Here is a 16,185-nt window from a genome sequence, read left to right on the forward strand (position 1 = left end):
CAGCCTTTGTTTTGCTACCCAGAGCACGGGAAGGGTGGTTAATCAGGAAGGGGCTGATCATAGAGTGCTTTTTAAAGGTCCTGGGAGTCGGCAAAATGAAGACCAAACCGCTTCTTATTCAGGTTGGAGACATGTGTTGGCCAGCCCATTGCATGGCTTCATGCCGGGAATTATGTAGGGGGAAAAAAGGGACACATAATTATCTGCCGACTCCTCTAAGTTCTGAGGAACTGAAAAGAAGCTTCTGTTTTCTCAGACTGTTCAACTCGGTCTTGGAAACTCAGCACTGCTAGCCCCAAGTAGGCAAAATGCATAGTCTTTCTTTCTTGTGCCCAAAGCAAATACATATCTTTTGAGAAATCTGTGTTGGTTTTTTTGTTTGTTTCTGATATCTGAGTAATATAGATTATTTTATAGAAAATTTTAATAATAAAAAGAGATGTGATTTTATCTCTTGCTTACAGGAAACCACATGATTTCTGTGCCAGAGACGTTCAGAAAAGCACCACATACTCAGCAAGTTTGGCCATACTCGCTTGTCTGCTCCCTTGCCCTCCACAGGCATTTACGCTGTTGCAACAATGCCGAGGGAAAATGGTACTTTTTCCAGAGCTTGGTTTGGACAGGTGTGTTGGTTTTTTTTTCCTTTCCTTCTTTTGAGTGCTGTGCAAGAGGATGAAGGCTAAGGAAGGAGGCAACTCTTCATTGCTTCCCTCGAGTAATATCTATAAAGCAAAGTAGGAGGCCCCCTCCCTCCCTCTGGCAGGATGATGTGATGAGCTGCCATGTGCCAGCACTGTTGCTTTCACCCATTACTGCCTGTAGGATCCTTTTTGCCAGTAACAGCTCCGTTGCTGCCAATGCTTAGGATTTCAAGGAGGAAGATGCACTCAGGCCCTGCATGAATTCCTAAAAGGGAATCTCCTCCAAGAATACTGTTCCTGGAGAGGTGTGTGTGGCCAGGTAGCATCCTTAGAGGATTAGGTTTGCATTCTCCTATATGGAGGACTTAAACATGCATTTGCTAATGTAGGCAGCTGGCACAGCGCTCATGGTGATGACTTTTCAAAACCCGTTAAAACACAAGAGAAGCCAGAATGCCAGGTTTTTCACGCTTCTATGCCAAAGGGAACAACGTAGGGCATTTCATGCCCTCAAAGCTGCCTTACCCACCCTATGTTGTTTCACATTTGTTACATGGTTCTTTACATGTTTCACACCACGTGCAGAAAGCGTCAGAAGCTCCTGAAGGCTACTTTCATTATCGCTGGAAACTGAAAGCAGCAGCTGCCACCATGCCGGGCTCCTGAGGCGGGATTTCTTCGAGGGCCTTTTTCTGGTGTTTTTAGGCACACGTGGCTAATCTGTGCCTGTGCAGGAAGTGAGACCTGCCATCTCGGAGGACCCTCCATCCAGGGCCGGCGTAGCTCTTCGCCAAAGCAAGACATACAGGAAGGTCTCTCTAGTACCTGGTGGTTCCATCTGTAGTTTAGATAACAGAACCTCTGGTCCCTAATTGACATCAGGGGCTAATAAGTTTGCAGTGTAATTAAAAAGCTGTAATGAAGTGTCACAAGGCTGGTCTCCTAATCGATGGATGGGAGCTGATCTCCTGTGTCCCAGAGCCCAGTGGTCACTGTCCACATATTAATTTCTCTTTTAGCATCAAGGGAGAAATCCTTGTGGACCGGCCTTTTGACACCAGAGACATCCCTCCTGGCTAATTGCAGCTTTCTCCCACTACTATTTGAAAGCAAGAAATCAAAAGGACAGGAAGAATTGTACGGTTTGTAACATCCCCAAAGGACTGCTGACCTGCACAAATGAAGGAGTGAGCTGTGTCACCCCTGCCACCTCCAGCACAGCTCGCCATCCCTGGCCTCCCTGCACTGCGCAAGAAGAAATCCCGAGGCCTCCTCATCACCACCCCCCCTGTTGCCATAATAGGTCTGCTTTAATCCAACCACCTTACGAACACCAGAGTTTATCCTTTGTATTGAAAATGGTTGGGTGGGCAGGAAAATTAGACTCATTGTTTGGAATTTCCCCAGCTGGGATTTCCCCCAACATCCCGTGTGTTTTCTGCCTGTTGAAAAAAAGGCACAAAGTCGTACGATTTCCCTCTCAGCAGTTCTGCTGACTGGATGTCATTCCTCTGCGCTCCAAGCTCTTGACATTTACTGGACCCAGCAGCCACTGCTTAGGCTGAATGTCTGCCCTTTTCAAAGAGGGGATACCCAGACAAGATGGCTTTTCTGACACACGAGCTGGTGAGGCAGAACCTCTGAATCCTTCCGGTCTGTTCAAGGGGCACAGCTCTGGAGCTGCACATCACTTAGCCAATCTTCCTGCACCCGCACAACACAGATGAGACATGGGCTTGGAGTGATGGAGGCTTAAAACAACACAGTTGGTCAACACAGAGGCGCTGATGTCATTCGCTCCTTAGTTTACTCAGTGCTGCTGTACCAGCATCAGATGTTCACGCTACTGCTGCAGGCTAAGGAAGTGAGCTGCACCTACAGAAATGAAATCCTAGTTCCTACAATTCAATTTATACCACCTTCACCTCTTCTTGGTTATTGCTTGTAACTTCTCTTCACAAAGAATCTGAAGAAACAATGTGAAATACAGAGAAAGGAGGTCTGTGTATTTGGGCTGTATCAAGATCGATTTGTTTGTATTTCAGATAATTCAGATGGGCTCTGTGTGTTCCAGCAAAAGATAAATTGAACAAAGGCCCTTTAACAACACCTAGCTTTTTATCTCAACATCACCTTCTTTCAGCTCCCAGCTTCCTCTAATCATCAACGGGGGAGTGAACGCAAGGGAAACAAACAGTAACTCCACCAACAAAAAGAAAAAATAATTAATAACTTTATTTTTTTTTTAGTTCAGTTGGCCATCTGAGGTGCTAAAATCTCAACACCAACGAAGCAAGTGTGCATAAAAACAAACAATAAAACACAACCAAACAGAAGAAAACAGAGTTGTTTTTTTTTTTTTTACAGGTAGGGTTTACGCTTTTCTGTTAACACTCCATACATGCCAACCGTAAAAGCCTTGAACAATCTGAATATCAGAGTTCACTTTCATACAAAAGGGAAGATGCCAAAGCAGATCCCTTCACCTGGATTAGACTTCACACACACACACGCATGCACGCACAGATACAGAGTATTTAATTTACTGCCACGCCATCAGAACATGGCATCCTCCCCTTCGTGTCTGCTTTCAGCGACATCCTTCTCTGCCCGGCTACCCTGCCTATAGCAGTACTCTGAGCAGTCCAAAAGCAGCAACTTTTGGAAAGCTTCTAATCTCTGTTATTTTGCAATGGTTGAGAGCCAGCGATCTCTTTCTCCGTGAACTATATACAGGCTGGTTTTTAGTATGCTTGAGTTCTCTTTATTGCAGACAGTGAAGACTGAAATTCCCATAAAGCCACGTTGTGGCCTTTCAGTTTGTACACGGGAGATTTTATAATGCAACAACACCTTTCTCATCCACTGGTGTCTGGTGTAAACACTTAATTGAAAACTCATTTTAAAAGAATGTTAACCAAACAAGGTGTAGCTGTGAACATTTTAGGAACAGCTGCTAAGAAAATGGAACTGCTGGCTGCTCTAGATCATGCAGTCTAGACCACTTATAATACTTCATAATGTTCAGGATTAGGATGTATAAAAATATTAAAAACCACCAGAGTGCACACAAATGTGGTGACTAGCTCTATGCAAGCACCGTGTTCTAAGAGAGGCCTAGGCATTGCACAAAACTCAGATTCTTGACCATGGAGATAACCCAAGGATCCACTGGTGTCTTTACATACAAACAAATATTTACATAAAATGCAGAGACGGATAGAGAGAAAGACAGACTTTTAAAATTTGCGGTTTGCTCTAAAATATGTTCAGCAACACAGTTTGTAACATGCCCTAGCGAGACCACGGGTACTGGTTAACTAAAAGAAGGAAATTTGTCTGGAAGTTGGAGCTGAAATGTCTCCTCACCTCCCCACGCATAGTTCTTTGAAGCTCAGGATTTTACAGCCATTTGTGAGTTTTAAGGAAAACACGGTTAAAAGGAACAGAACAGTTAAAAAAAAATATTGTACTGTGAAAACAACAGATTGGTTGTTTTGGCAGTCCTCGCTCCCCCATCCCCATTTGCCTCCCGGCTGTTTCCAGGAAGTAGTATCCCCCTCCCTTCCCCGTAGGGGACTGATGTATTACCCCTCCTCAGTGTGCCCATTTCAAAATGGTTAGATTTCAGGCTCAGGTCTCCTCCTACCTATCGCAGGGAGGAAGCGGCCAGCCCCTGGTATGGACCGTGTGGCACGGGGATGGATGCCCTTGCGTGCCTGCTTCTCGGAAGCTTGAAGGCCTTTTCGTTCCCCTGGTACGCGAAATGGATACACGTCACTGAATGCACAAGGCTGTGTCATGTGCTGCTGCCCACATGGGCAGCACTAAGAGCTAGAACATCCTACTTGGATTCTAATACAAATAAGGGATCTTGTGGTCACAAGAGCCTTCTTCAGTTTTAAAAATACAAAATTTGAATTAAAAATATTCAGATAGTAAAAAAACCCAGTATCTGATATGCAAGTCGTATTCTTAAAGTGCAACTGAATAGCAAATACAAGTTGTGCCTTTTTCAACCATTTTGATATAAAAAGGCCTTTTAACATTCCCTTTCGTGTATTTTTAATTAACTTGTGTGTGCGATGTTAGCTCTTCATTTTCATTCTCACTGCTGGAGGACCTCAGCATAACCTGCAGAGGTCAGTTTCAGATCATGTAGTTTTTCCCCTGCAATAGGGCATTACACCCTCAAGTGATATCACTCTTCAGCACTGCAAAGATCTGGCCAGCGTCCCCCAGCATGAAAGGGAAAAGTAGTAAACTGGTATTTCTTCTTCGGGATTTCTTTCTGTTCTACAGCTCACATTCAATGATCCTTTGTTAAAATTTAGTTGTGGTCCATATACCTACTGCACTATAAAACAGACTGAGGCCAATTCTCTGCACTAGACAGTTTACAATAAGCTACGTATCTAGCTTCCCTACTCCTCTCCAGCTTCCACTGGCCCCTCACAGGCAGACTATGTAAACTACCGTTGCCAATTTGATGTGTGCATCTGGCGCCTGCACTGCAAAATGGGGGGGAACTCTGTTTGTTGGACATCCTGTTGGTAAGCCCACACTCCGCGACACTGGTACAGCAGGCACCACTTGCTAAAATGCACGATTACTAAGAAGCACTGTAGCTGCCCCTCTGCTTGGTTTCAGGAGCACCTGGATTTAACTTGTAATGCCTTGGCAGAAAACATGAAGGGAGGATAAAGGGGAAACACTTGAGGTGGAAAAAACACGTTTCCACAGTTGACAACCAGCACCGCTCAGAGTCTCTGGGGACAGCCCTACCCACTCTTCCTCAGCTTGAGGTATGCTCCGGAGTCAGAGGTGAATTCAAATTGTAGACCCTGGCTTACAGAAGGCCTCTTTGAAGGAGATGGAAAGCCAACAGCAAGAAACCATGCTAACTTCTGTCCTGGGACAAAAGATTAAAGGATGTTCAGCCCTGCTTGGGTACCTTGCACCAGCAGCGTAAGTGCAAGCTGAAAGAGCCAGTACACTGTATGAATATGCTTGGGAACGTGACACTTTCTCAAGGACATCAAGGAGCAGGCTTAGTACTGCTTTAACAAGAAAAGAACATATGATTCCAAGGGGGGGAAACCTCTTAACACACCACATTAAGGATGGGACGCATACCCAATGCACAGTGCTATTTCAGCTCTGCGGGACAAGTCAAGGATGTAGTGTGCTCAGGGAATCTGTCAAGCAGTGAATGGTGCTGAATTGCTCAGTGCGTGTCCTGCTCATTGCTTAACGGATGATAACAACGAGTAGTCTCCTGGCTGAAAAGCAGCAGCTTCACTATCTGAGCCAAAAGGAGCTTCTTCCAAAAGATACAGCAGGAAATGTGCTATTTTTATTTTCATGGAAGTCCCTCTTCCAGTGAGAGAGAGACATATGGGATATTTCTACCTCACAGTTTTGGCTTTCCTGTTACAAAAATGTAAAATTTAAATAAATTATAGGTTTATTAGTCCAACAGAGGAAATCTGGGATGCAGAAGAAAAGTATGCTAGGAACACAAAGAGATTCTTACAACTCCATGAGTGTGTGGGATTTTGTCATAAAGGGAAATTCCTAGGACAGGATGCATCCGTGGGTCCATACAGGCTGCCTTTGCCGTGAAGCAGGGACCAATCCACAGTAGTGTCTTTCTCTAATAGAGTTAAAACACTCCCTCCGCAATCAAATATGTGTAACAATCAAATTATTAATAAGAACACTAATAAATAGCCACAGGTAACAACGTCCAGTAATTTAGAAGTGGAAGTTGTAGGATGCAGCACACCCATCACTCGTCCATTTTTTTCCTAAAAGATACAAAAATGAATCTTCTTTCAAGTATTAAAAAAATAAGTTAATTGACATAAAAGGGTCAAAGTGACTGAGGGCCCAGGCAGGTCTTAAGCTTCGTTTCCAATGTGCAAAAACAAAATACAGAAGAAAAAAATAAAAACACTGAAAAGTCTTAATGGTGGTTCCGCCACTTAAGGGCTTCTCCCCTTTAGGGGCCTAACAGCCAGGGAATGCTGCCTGGTAACATCCCTGCCCCAGCACACACTTACCATTGTCCCACAGTCAGTATTTTCCAGTGTCAAAACAGTCACAACAAAAACAGAAGAAAGAAGCCCACCAGGCTCTGAGCTGTGGCCATGAAGACTAAGGCCAGCACTAGCTGTCTCTCCAGTGTGTAGCAAAGCAGAAGGGCATCTTCACTCTCTCTTCTTCTCCCCTCTTTTCCCCACAAGAAGATTTAGGAAGCTATGATAGGGAGAGAGTTCTGTGATGCCCACATCTCTCTCAAAACCAAGAGGCAGAGAGTTCCATGACACATACTAGTAGCATCTTCTCTGTCTCGTATTTCTTCATATCCACACATAATGATCAACTGCAGGTTTCTTTGGTGGGGAGGAAGACTAAAGCAAAGAAGGTGTTGCCCTGGGCTTCTGGAGCTCTCTTGGACAGCTGACTCCACCATACAAGCTGCTACAGGCTGCTGTGGTTTTCCAGAGAGGGTTGCCACTTCCCTCCCTTTTATTAGAACTGCTGTAGTAAAAAACGGGAAAGGAATGGACTTCAATGAATCCAGTTTAGTTAGGGATACTTCTTCCCTTAACCTCCTTCCCCACACATCGATTATTTCTCTCCCTCCTACCACACACAGAAAAATATGGTCCATCGTATAGGACCTCAAGGAGACTCCACAGTCTCAATTCATTATCTTGAACTTGGCTTGCAGACATATAAAACTTAACTTCTGGAACCAACATACTTATCAAAAGGCTTCTGAGTGCTTCACACCAAATCCCTGCATGCTGTCGGACCCTTCGGAGGTTTCCCCTTCAACATCTTCCTATCCATGTAATTCTGGCGAACTCAGGGTAGGCCAACTGGACAACACAGACCAGCAGAAGTAAATGTGCTAAGCTCAGGACCAGTTCAAGCTAAAACCTTTGGAAAGCATGACTGCCTCCAGGTCCTTGTCTTCTTCTTTTTCTCGAAGCCGTTGCTCCTCAAGGAGAGCCACAAGAGAATCTCTCTGCTCCACTACTTCTAGCATCTCGTTCAGGATCCTCTTCTCCTCTGAGAGCTCCTCATCTGTCTTCAGATGATCTACAGAGATATCAAAAACTATCAGCACACACAGGGCTAGAAATATGCACATACAGTTTATGAAATGTTCCCTTTTCGTCTCACCTTCCACTGCCATCCTCTCCCGGAGTTCCTGCTGTAATCGACTCTGCCTGTCTTCCAGTTCTAGCTCCCGAGCGCTGAAAGTAAAACATCAGGAATCCAAGTTCTGGGTATATTGAAATACTCCACACATTGCTTCATATCCATTCTCAATTTCTGCTCCCCCCCTAGACATCTGCTATGCATTTTACCAATGTGTTTTGGAACAACTCTTAGAACACCTAAGATATATAACTGCATTTTTAAAAGATTTAAATGTATTTTCAGCATTGCAGGTTCTTTTCCTTCAGCTAAGAAGTGCGATACTGAAAGCTGAGCAGATTATGAGCGGGATTAAATCTAAAATGGTGTGAAGGAACAAACAAATCTGCAATCACTACAAAATTATGTTTTACCTCTATGTAGCTCCTGCCACTTCCCGCTGTAAAGACTAAGTCACTTATCAACTAAGGACATGTCAGGCCATTGCCTTCTCAGACTCCAATGCAGACAACATCTTGGGGCTTTTCTGACACAGGACTAAGATGATCAGCTTCCACACTGCCTGGGTCAGCTGACATACTCAGAAACAAATTTTGGTGAATTTGCAGCACAGGGACTGAGAAAGCTCCCAATTTCATTAACAGGAAAAAAGCCTTACCATCTGAGCCCAAATGAGAAGCATTGGGGTCCCACTACAGGCAGAGGGCCACATGGCAAAGGTGACTGACTGAATTAAACACTTTTGACTACACTTAAAAGTGGACTCTACAAAAAAACAGGAGTCGTCACACATTATTTCTGCATAGTTTGAAAACACTTGTGTGAAACAAGACATGTTTTATCCAAGAACAGCTGGGAAGGGCTCAGAGCTTTAAACACGCATCTGTACTTCTGCGTGTCCACAAACAGTTGGAACTTTCATTTCTTATTGCTATTTCTACCACTCTTATGAAACGTACTTGGATTCATATCTCAGCCAAGAATCAGCCTAAGAGACTGCTGACCTCCTGGCATTACAGGGAAGACAGTACTGACAGACCTTCCAATACTATTTGTGTAACACAATCCCCCTTTTGAAGCTTTGCACATTCACTCACAATATCATCAGCTCGGACTCATAGCGAACCAAGGCATTCTTCTCCTGCACCAGCTTGAACCACTCCTGCATCAGCTTGGGATCATCCTTCTTACCCATGCCTGCCAAAAAAGAAACCTGATAAGTTTTCAGGCAACACCCTGCAATCCTTACAAGCCCAAACTGCAAAAAACAACAATGGGGCAAAATGTGCAAAGAAAGCCGAGCAAGATGCTGCCAGAGCACTCCCAAGCCGGGTCCATTCAGTTGCCTAGAGCACACAGAAGAGTGGAAGTCACCTACAAAGGGATTCTCTTCTCTTTGGAGCATTAATTTTTTTTTTCCTTCTGATTTTCTTGTGATTGCTTGTTTCTTCCTCACTCTTAAATGCAGAAAGCCCAGATTTCTGTAAGTATTTAACTTTTTCTTTCATTAGAGAGCTTTATAGAACCTCATGCCAGTTACTTAAATGTATACTTATCAGAAACGGACTCAGTTGCCACTCCATGTGTTTTACCTTTATTTTCTTCAATTGCATGTCCTCAATCTTTTCTTTTACTGGCCAGAAGTAACATCTTGTCTTTTCTTTTTTCAATAACTAAATACATATTTTCTGACTTCTCCTTCTAGCCACATGTATCTACCTATCTTGAAGATCCCCTCTGCACAGTGAACACAGAAACTACTTCTACTGTATTGCACATAAGCGCTGAAAAGAAAAAGAATCCCCAGACACATTTGCTAATATCAAAGCAAGATAAAGATACGTTGGGCCTTGGCTGCCTCATACAGAACTCTCAGTTGGTATTTCATTTATTCTAAAACCAACTCCTAAACTTACTCAGTAGTCCACTGACGAATCTCATATCTGCGAGCAGTTGTCTGGAATAAATTGCAGAATGCTGTTCCCAAAGCCTTCTGTTGATATTTGTCGAATGCAAGAGCTTACCAGGGAAGCACCTCCTCGCAATCTCCTGGTCTGCGCCACTGATTCCACACTAAACTACCTGCAGATGAATGCTGTGGCTTATATCAGACACCATCAAGGACACTAGCCATGCGCCTGCCTGCATGGAAGTGGAGGCGGAAGCAAGGCCTCAAATCAAACTCAACAGTATTTTTGGGTTGCTGCATGCTATCAGCTTGCACTGCATGTAATCTAGGCATCCTAAAATAACTACCATCCCTGTCTATGTTTGTTATTATGGATACATACTATTTACATCAAGAGCAAAAACTCTCAAGTGGTCATTTTGACGCTAAAAACAAGCTTGCTATTCAAACTCTAGGCAACATTTCCCAAATACCACATTAACGCCTAGTTAATTCACACCTGTGCCCTTTCTCCATCCTTAGGATCTCAGAGAAGTGCTGCACTGAAGCTAAACAAAGGAGAGCCTACAACTCCTATTAAACTGCAGCTTAGACTGAGAATACCTGCCTTTGAAAAATCGTAATAGCAGACCCTTGGGGAACACCAGACTCATTGTACCGCCCTAAGAGCCTCCAGCTCTGTAGACTTTATCGAGTGTGTTGCTCAGTTCCAAGCATTCCTTTCTGAGCATCTCTGCACAATATGCCCATGTGGCGAGAGGAGAGGGAGACTGTACATGCAGATGTCCAGTGCTATGGCGCCATGAAAGCACTGGGAAGTCTCCCCATCCTTTCCGATGCCAGGATGTATAGAAAACAAATGCCTAAGAAAAAGCCAAAACCACGAGGCTACTGACCTATGAAATACATAAGTTTAAACAGCCAATGAGCAGAGGAAAAATGGGAGGATTGGAAAGGGAGCACTGACAACTGATGTGAGGGAGCACCATGGAAAGCAGAGTAAGTGGTTAGCAAAATTACACCATGAACACACATAAACAATCCCTTCCCCCATGCCTTGGCAATGGAAACGCTACAGCAAACTCCATTTGGGACAGTTAAAGACTGCACTCGTCAAGACAGATGAGGGAAAACTGGTCTAGCTTAAGGTTTGTTGGTTTTTAAAGTTCAAGGATGTTTTTGCAAACCAGTCCTTATAAAGACACAGTATTCCTTTAAACCATATATACTAATTAAAAGGCCATTTAAGGAAGGAGATTTTCTTCCCTTACCCCACCTTCCAAACATTTTTCAGGAGGGATAGAGAAATTGAAGCCACCAAATGAAAACAGAAACTTTTGAGCGTGATGTTACTGCTCCCACTGCTGCTGCCCAATGTCCCTCCCAGTTGCTACACTTTCCCTAGCACAGCTGGGACTAGCAAAAGGGATACTGTACCTTTAATAACTTGCCACAGGCTCAAAGAAGCTGGTTACCAGGTTGCTACTGAGAAGGTTGGTTTGGGGACAAAGCAAGAAAAGGGCTGGGGATGGGGCTGAGGGCCTTCTGTTCACTAGCTAACTAGTGCTGCTATGACAACCCAGCTGTGGTCAAGGAGAACAGGGAGCGTGTGAGGTTACATTACCTTCATGGGCACAGCAAGGGCAGAAGGAGAGAGGTCTACGACGTGGTGTCCCGGCATTGGGCTCAACTTCAATAGGACCAAACGAGGAAGAGGAAGAGGCAGGAGAGGAAGAGGAAGTTGGAAGTGGAACAGAAGAGGAGGAAAAGGGGTGAAATAAAAGACAAGCAAAGGACAAAAAGCATAAGAGTGAGAAAGAAAGGAAACACAAGAAGAAAGGAAAAGAAAAAATACAAGAAATGGAGAAGCAGAAACAAGGGATACAGTCTACAGATGAATAATGTCCCTAATAAGCAGAGATAACAGGTAAGAGGTAGACTGAGGTACTGGTAAACTCCTACTGAGCTGTACAAATACCAGGCAGGAGGTTATTGTTACTGTAACTTTTCCTAACATACATTTTTCAATAACATGGTCTTTAACCACAAGGTTTGTGAACAAGATGTCAGGACGAGCAGAGATGAATATTTAACTCCTGCTGATAAATGTCAGATTTCAAGGAGGGTTACAAAAAGTCTCGCCTGCATGCATCAGATGCCAGCTGTAAGCAGCCACCCTACCTTAAAGCTTTATCAGGACCATGCTCTTATCACCATGGCAGCATCCACTGATGTTAAAAGTGTCCTTTTTAATGGAAAATAATTTCTTCAGACAGGGAACATCACAGGGGAAATCTGATTAATGTGGAACCAGCCTGCCAGGATCTGCTGTGTCAAGTACGGCGAGTACACATGTACTCAACTGGACTGTTGTGCTTAGAGGGGAAAAGGCTTTTACATGGATAAAAAAAGTGATTCACATCAGGGCCTGTGGGGGCAATGACCAACTGAGGGCTTTGCAGAATTAAAATGGTAAATTTAAAGCTCTCCCTTGACATTCTCATTTCACAAAGCATTTTAAAGTTTACAAGTCCTGTTAGTATCAGTGACTTACTGAATCTTTTTCATCTTTTCTGTCACCCACTGAAGGACAAACATTTTTCATCTCTAAAATGGTTCAGCTGTTTTAACACTGAGAATTTGCTTTTCAGCTGTACTTCATGTTACAGAGATAAACAGTGAGAAATAACCAACATCACTAATAGTTACAGGAGAACATATGCACCAGGAAGGTGATGAGCCCGAAACATCAGAGCTAGCAGAATGGAACACTCACTGCTCTCAATGCACAACTGCATTTAGAAAGGGGAGGCATTTCTGTGTTGGGAAAAGGCAGAAACTCCACAACAATAATATGGTAAGAATAATGCTTATTTTGGATTAGTCAGCAGAGCTTGATATATATGGTTCAGAGACAGCTTTATAGAACTAGACTACCGGCAAACTGGGAAGGCTTTAAAAGGGACCATCACAGAACTAGACCAGCACATGGAGGACACACTGGAGCGAGAGGGAGAGCACATTGGCTTCAAAGCTTGTGACTGAACAGTGTGGATTTCTCAGACAGGAAGAAACCTCTGTACTGGGAGCAGGAAGGGGCAACATTAGGAGAGGTGCCACAGTTGGCCATATGACAGTTACAAATAAAGCATCGTACCAACATTAGTTGACAGTACCAGAACCTTAATTCTAATTGCTCAGAATTTTCCAACTTCTTTGTTTAAAATGAAAAAATACTAGGGCTTTTTTTCTACAATTGCCATTTCACAGTTTAGGTTACAAAAGCAAAAACAAACAAGAAAAACCCCAAACTGCAAAGGCACACAAAGCAGAGCATTTAGTGCAAGATACCTATTATGTTTTTTATTTCACATCCCATCTTATTCAGCATGCATTCTTCTATATATGCTTTAATACTCTAACTTGGTCCGGGGAGGATCAGGAGATGGAAATTTAACTATATGGAAAAAAACACTTCAATTTTTCAGGTTTTGAGATTTCATTCAGAATTCTGTGTGCATGTGTGTGTGTGTGCATATGGGGTATTGACAACTCAGACACAGCTATATTTATACATTTCAAACCACTGGCATATAGACTTGGTAAGGAATTCCCAGTTTGCTATATTTGATCTGAAAATAAATACCCGGTATGTGAAAATGCCATTCATCTCATTGAGACACCACAAAAACCTAACTTTTGTCATCAGTGAGCAAATGGTCTGATACTAGAAGACACCATCTTTGGTCTCCAGTAAAAAGCCACAGGACTTACATAGCAGAAGGCTGTAATACAGAACCCACTCCCTGCAATTGTGTTTTCTTCCTTTGCTCTTAGTTGTGCTATTTTTTTTAACCAAAATATTATCTTCCCACTCTTGCCTAAGGAAAACGTGTCCTTGAATCAAGTTACAAGGTCCATGGTATCTACAATAGTCCTGCTACTGGAAATGTTAACACTGCTTTTCAGTAAGACAATGAACATAACCTGTACTATTAAGATTCTTTCCAATTACTCCAGATGTAAATTATAGTTGCATCAGTGAATACAGGTTATATGATCGTTACAATTGCTTTGAAAACAACTTCTGTCCAGCCCAGGATGATTAGCAAGGCTCTAAAAAGTGTTCCTTATGTACTGGAAGTCCTAAACAGTGAGGACAGAGTAAAGTGCAACCTGAAAACTTACCTCTTACAGTTCTCTAAAGCTGTGAGAACTACACCAATTATTATGCTTTAAAATAAATACCATGCAGTAGAATTTTAAATGTATTTTTAAAAACTTCTCCAGTGGTAGTCATGAAAACTGCTTCCCCACCCTTACTAATAAAGAGTATTGATACATGTGGTACAGATACTATAAGCAGACTGAAATAGGAACTTTCTAATTTTAAGAGGAAAACTATTTTATCATATTTCCTGAAACGGAGAAAGATTTTTCACTGACAGTAACAAATCTTTAAGTGTCACACATTTCACTATGCCTTCAGATGAATTCTTTCAAGAAAAGGCCTCTTAACTGTTTCAGAAACTGAGAAAAGGGAGATCATTTGATAAGTGTAAGAGCATTCCCTCAGACAATGTATTATCAGATCATTCACATTCTTGTAAAGGTTAAATTTAAAAAAAAAAAAAACAAACACCAATTTCACAGCTAGAGCTCTCACTGTGTAAAGACAATCCTGGGAAAAGGATGAACTCATCCAGTACTATTAAAAGGAGAACTATATAGTATCCTGGTTCACAATATGGCGTTAAAAACTGCCTCATCTACATTGCCCTTATCACTTGTCTGATTACATAATGAAAATCCTTACATGTCTAATTTCTCTCAAAGCCATCACCAATCCTAAAGTATTTATAATTATTATGTTGTTGTTTAGAGAAGAGACATCACCACCTCATGGGCTCATTAAATTAAAAACATGATTATCACTGCAAGACAATTTTCCTACCGATGGAGTCAGGGCCAGATGGGAAAAACTCTTTCAATGAGCAAATTAAAACAAAACAAAAAACAAAACAAACAAACCAACAAACCCTGTTCTGTTTAAGTGTCCTCAATCACCAAAAAACCCAGGCCAGGTCTGGTGACACAGGTCCTCATCCACAGCATGGAAAGAGTGCTGCTGGCAGCAGCAATACAAGCTACCCATTGCCCCGCTGAAGCAGTTTGCTCAGAGGGAGCTGAAGGGTTAAGAGAAAAACCATTTCCGTGACCATTCCTTTCTTAGGTTCCCTCTGTGCTGTCAGCAAGAGTCTGAGGTGTGACTATGGCTTCTGGACAGAAAATTATCACTTTTTTTTTTACCCAGAGAGGCAAAAAAGCCAACCGACTGTGTTAATCACAAGTTGCTTTTTTTCAATGCCACAAGCCAACTTTTCTGAATGTGTGTAAAGCCTTCAAAGCAGAGGTCAGCAGCCCAAGCTGATGTCAACAGAGGCATTCAGAAGGGTATATATGGGGTGGTCGGTACAGAGCCAGGAGCTGCAGCTCATTAAGGAAAGGAGTGTGCCCCAGCTCCTGAGCACACTGAACATCCTGGAAAGATACGTGCTTTGCCTTGCAGATTAGCCACATTCCATCAACAAAGTGTTTGGAATTATCTTGCCTCTGTGAAAAGAAGCCTTTCCCAGAGCCCTCTGGGAAATCTTTCATGCAGCCATGGCAAGAAAGACCTTGTTTGGCATAGTACTCTTGAGAGATTGCAGACTTTGCTACACTGATGGAAACCAAGAGCCAGGCCAAGAATAAATACCATAGTTCCAAAGCCTCTTCAAAACAAGGAACAGAAATTGTATAACCACCATGAAATTACACCTTCCTTTTCACTGTACGTTGTTCCTTGTTACACAAGCTACACAGGACTATTGTCTTCTTTTCTACTTTTCATTTACCTGTTGTTTAAATAACACTTCTTCATAATCTGAAGCACAGTAGTAAAAATGATCGATCAGGATGGAGAAAGCACAGCAGAAAGTTTGGGGTGGCAGACAGCATTATCCCAAGCTACAGCTCACATTGATCCCCTTCACTGTTTGCCCATGTCCTGTGGCATGAGAGCTGTGATGATTTCTGAGAAGTAGTGGGCCACTACAAATCAAAATCACTTAACAGATATACCACAGACTAAATAGGATCACATCCTTTGCAAGCTTTGCATCTAAAGACTTTGATTTCTATATCACTGACTAACCAGGGCAGTTTGGAAATCAGCAACACCGGGCAGGAAATCCAGCTCTGGCTCAGTTCTCCTAAACCATTATGCTGGCACAAGCTAAGAGCACGACACTTCAGAAATTCTTATTCTACTAACAAATTCCATCACTCATTTAGCAGGCAGACTAAGAGTTCTAATTTTAACTCAGTGCTTAAAATAAAGATCAGTTCAAAAGAGATCAGTAAGACAAACTGTGTGCTGATCACAGGAAACATCCTCTTTCCCACCTTTTAAAA

The 16,185-nt window shown here is 42.7% G+C and overlaps 1 protein-coding gene across 1 annotated transcript in view; it reads right to left on the reverse strand.

Moving 5' to 3' along the window:
• Positions 1 to 2,786: 2,786 nt before the first annotated feature.
• Positions 2,787 to 16,185, reverse strand: part of LOC309686098 (F-actin-monooxygenase MICAL3-like) — a 31,263-nt gene continuing 17,864 nt past the window's right edge. The window contains exons 6-9 of the mRNA XM_082498636.1: positions 11,354 to 11,419; positions 8,918 to 9,017; positions 7,842 to 7,915; positions 2,787 to 7,757 (exon numbers count right to left, since the gene is read on the reverse strand). Coding sequence (XP_082354762.1) covers positions 7,573 to 7,757; positions 7,842 to 7,915; positions 8,918 to 9,017; positions 11,354 to 11,419 — 425 coding nt within the window. The 3' untranslated portion in view covers positions 2,787 to 7,572. The remainder of the gene's footprint in view (positions 7,758 to 7,841; positions 7,916 to 8,917; positions 9,018 to 11,353; positions 11,420 to 16,185) is intronic.

Source organism: Vanellus vanellus (assembly GCF_965231255.1).
Source record: "Vanellus vanellus genome assembly, chromosome: 1".
NCBI lineage: Eukaryota > Metazoa > Chordata > Aves > Charadriiformes > Charadriidae > Vanellus > Vanellus vanellus.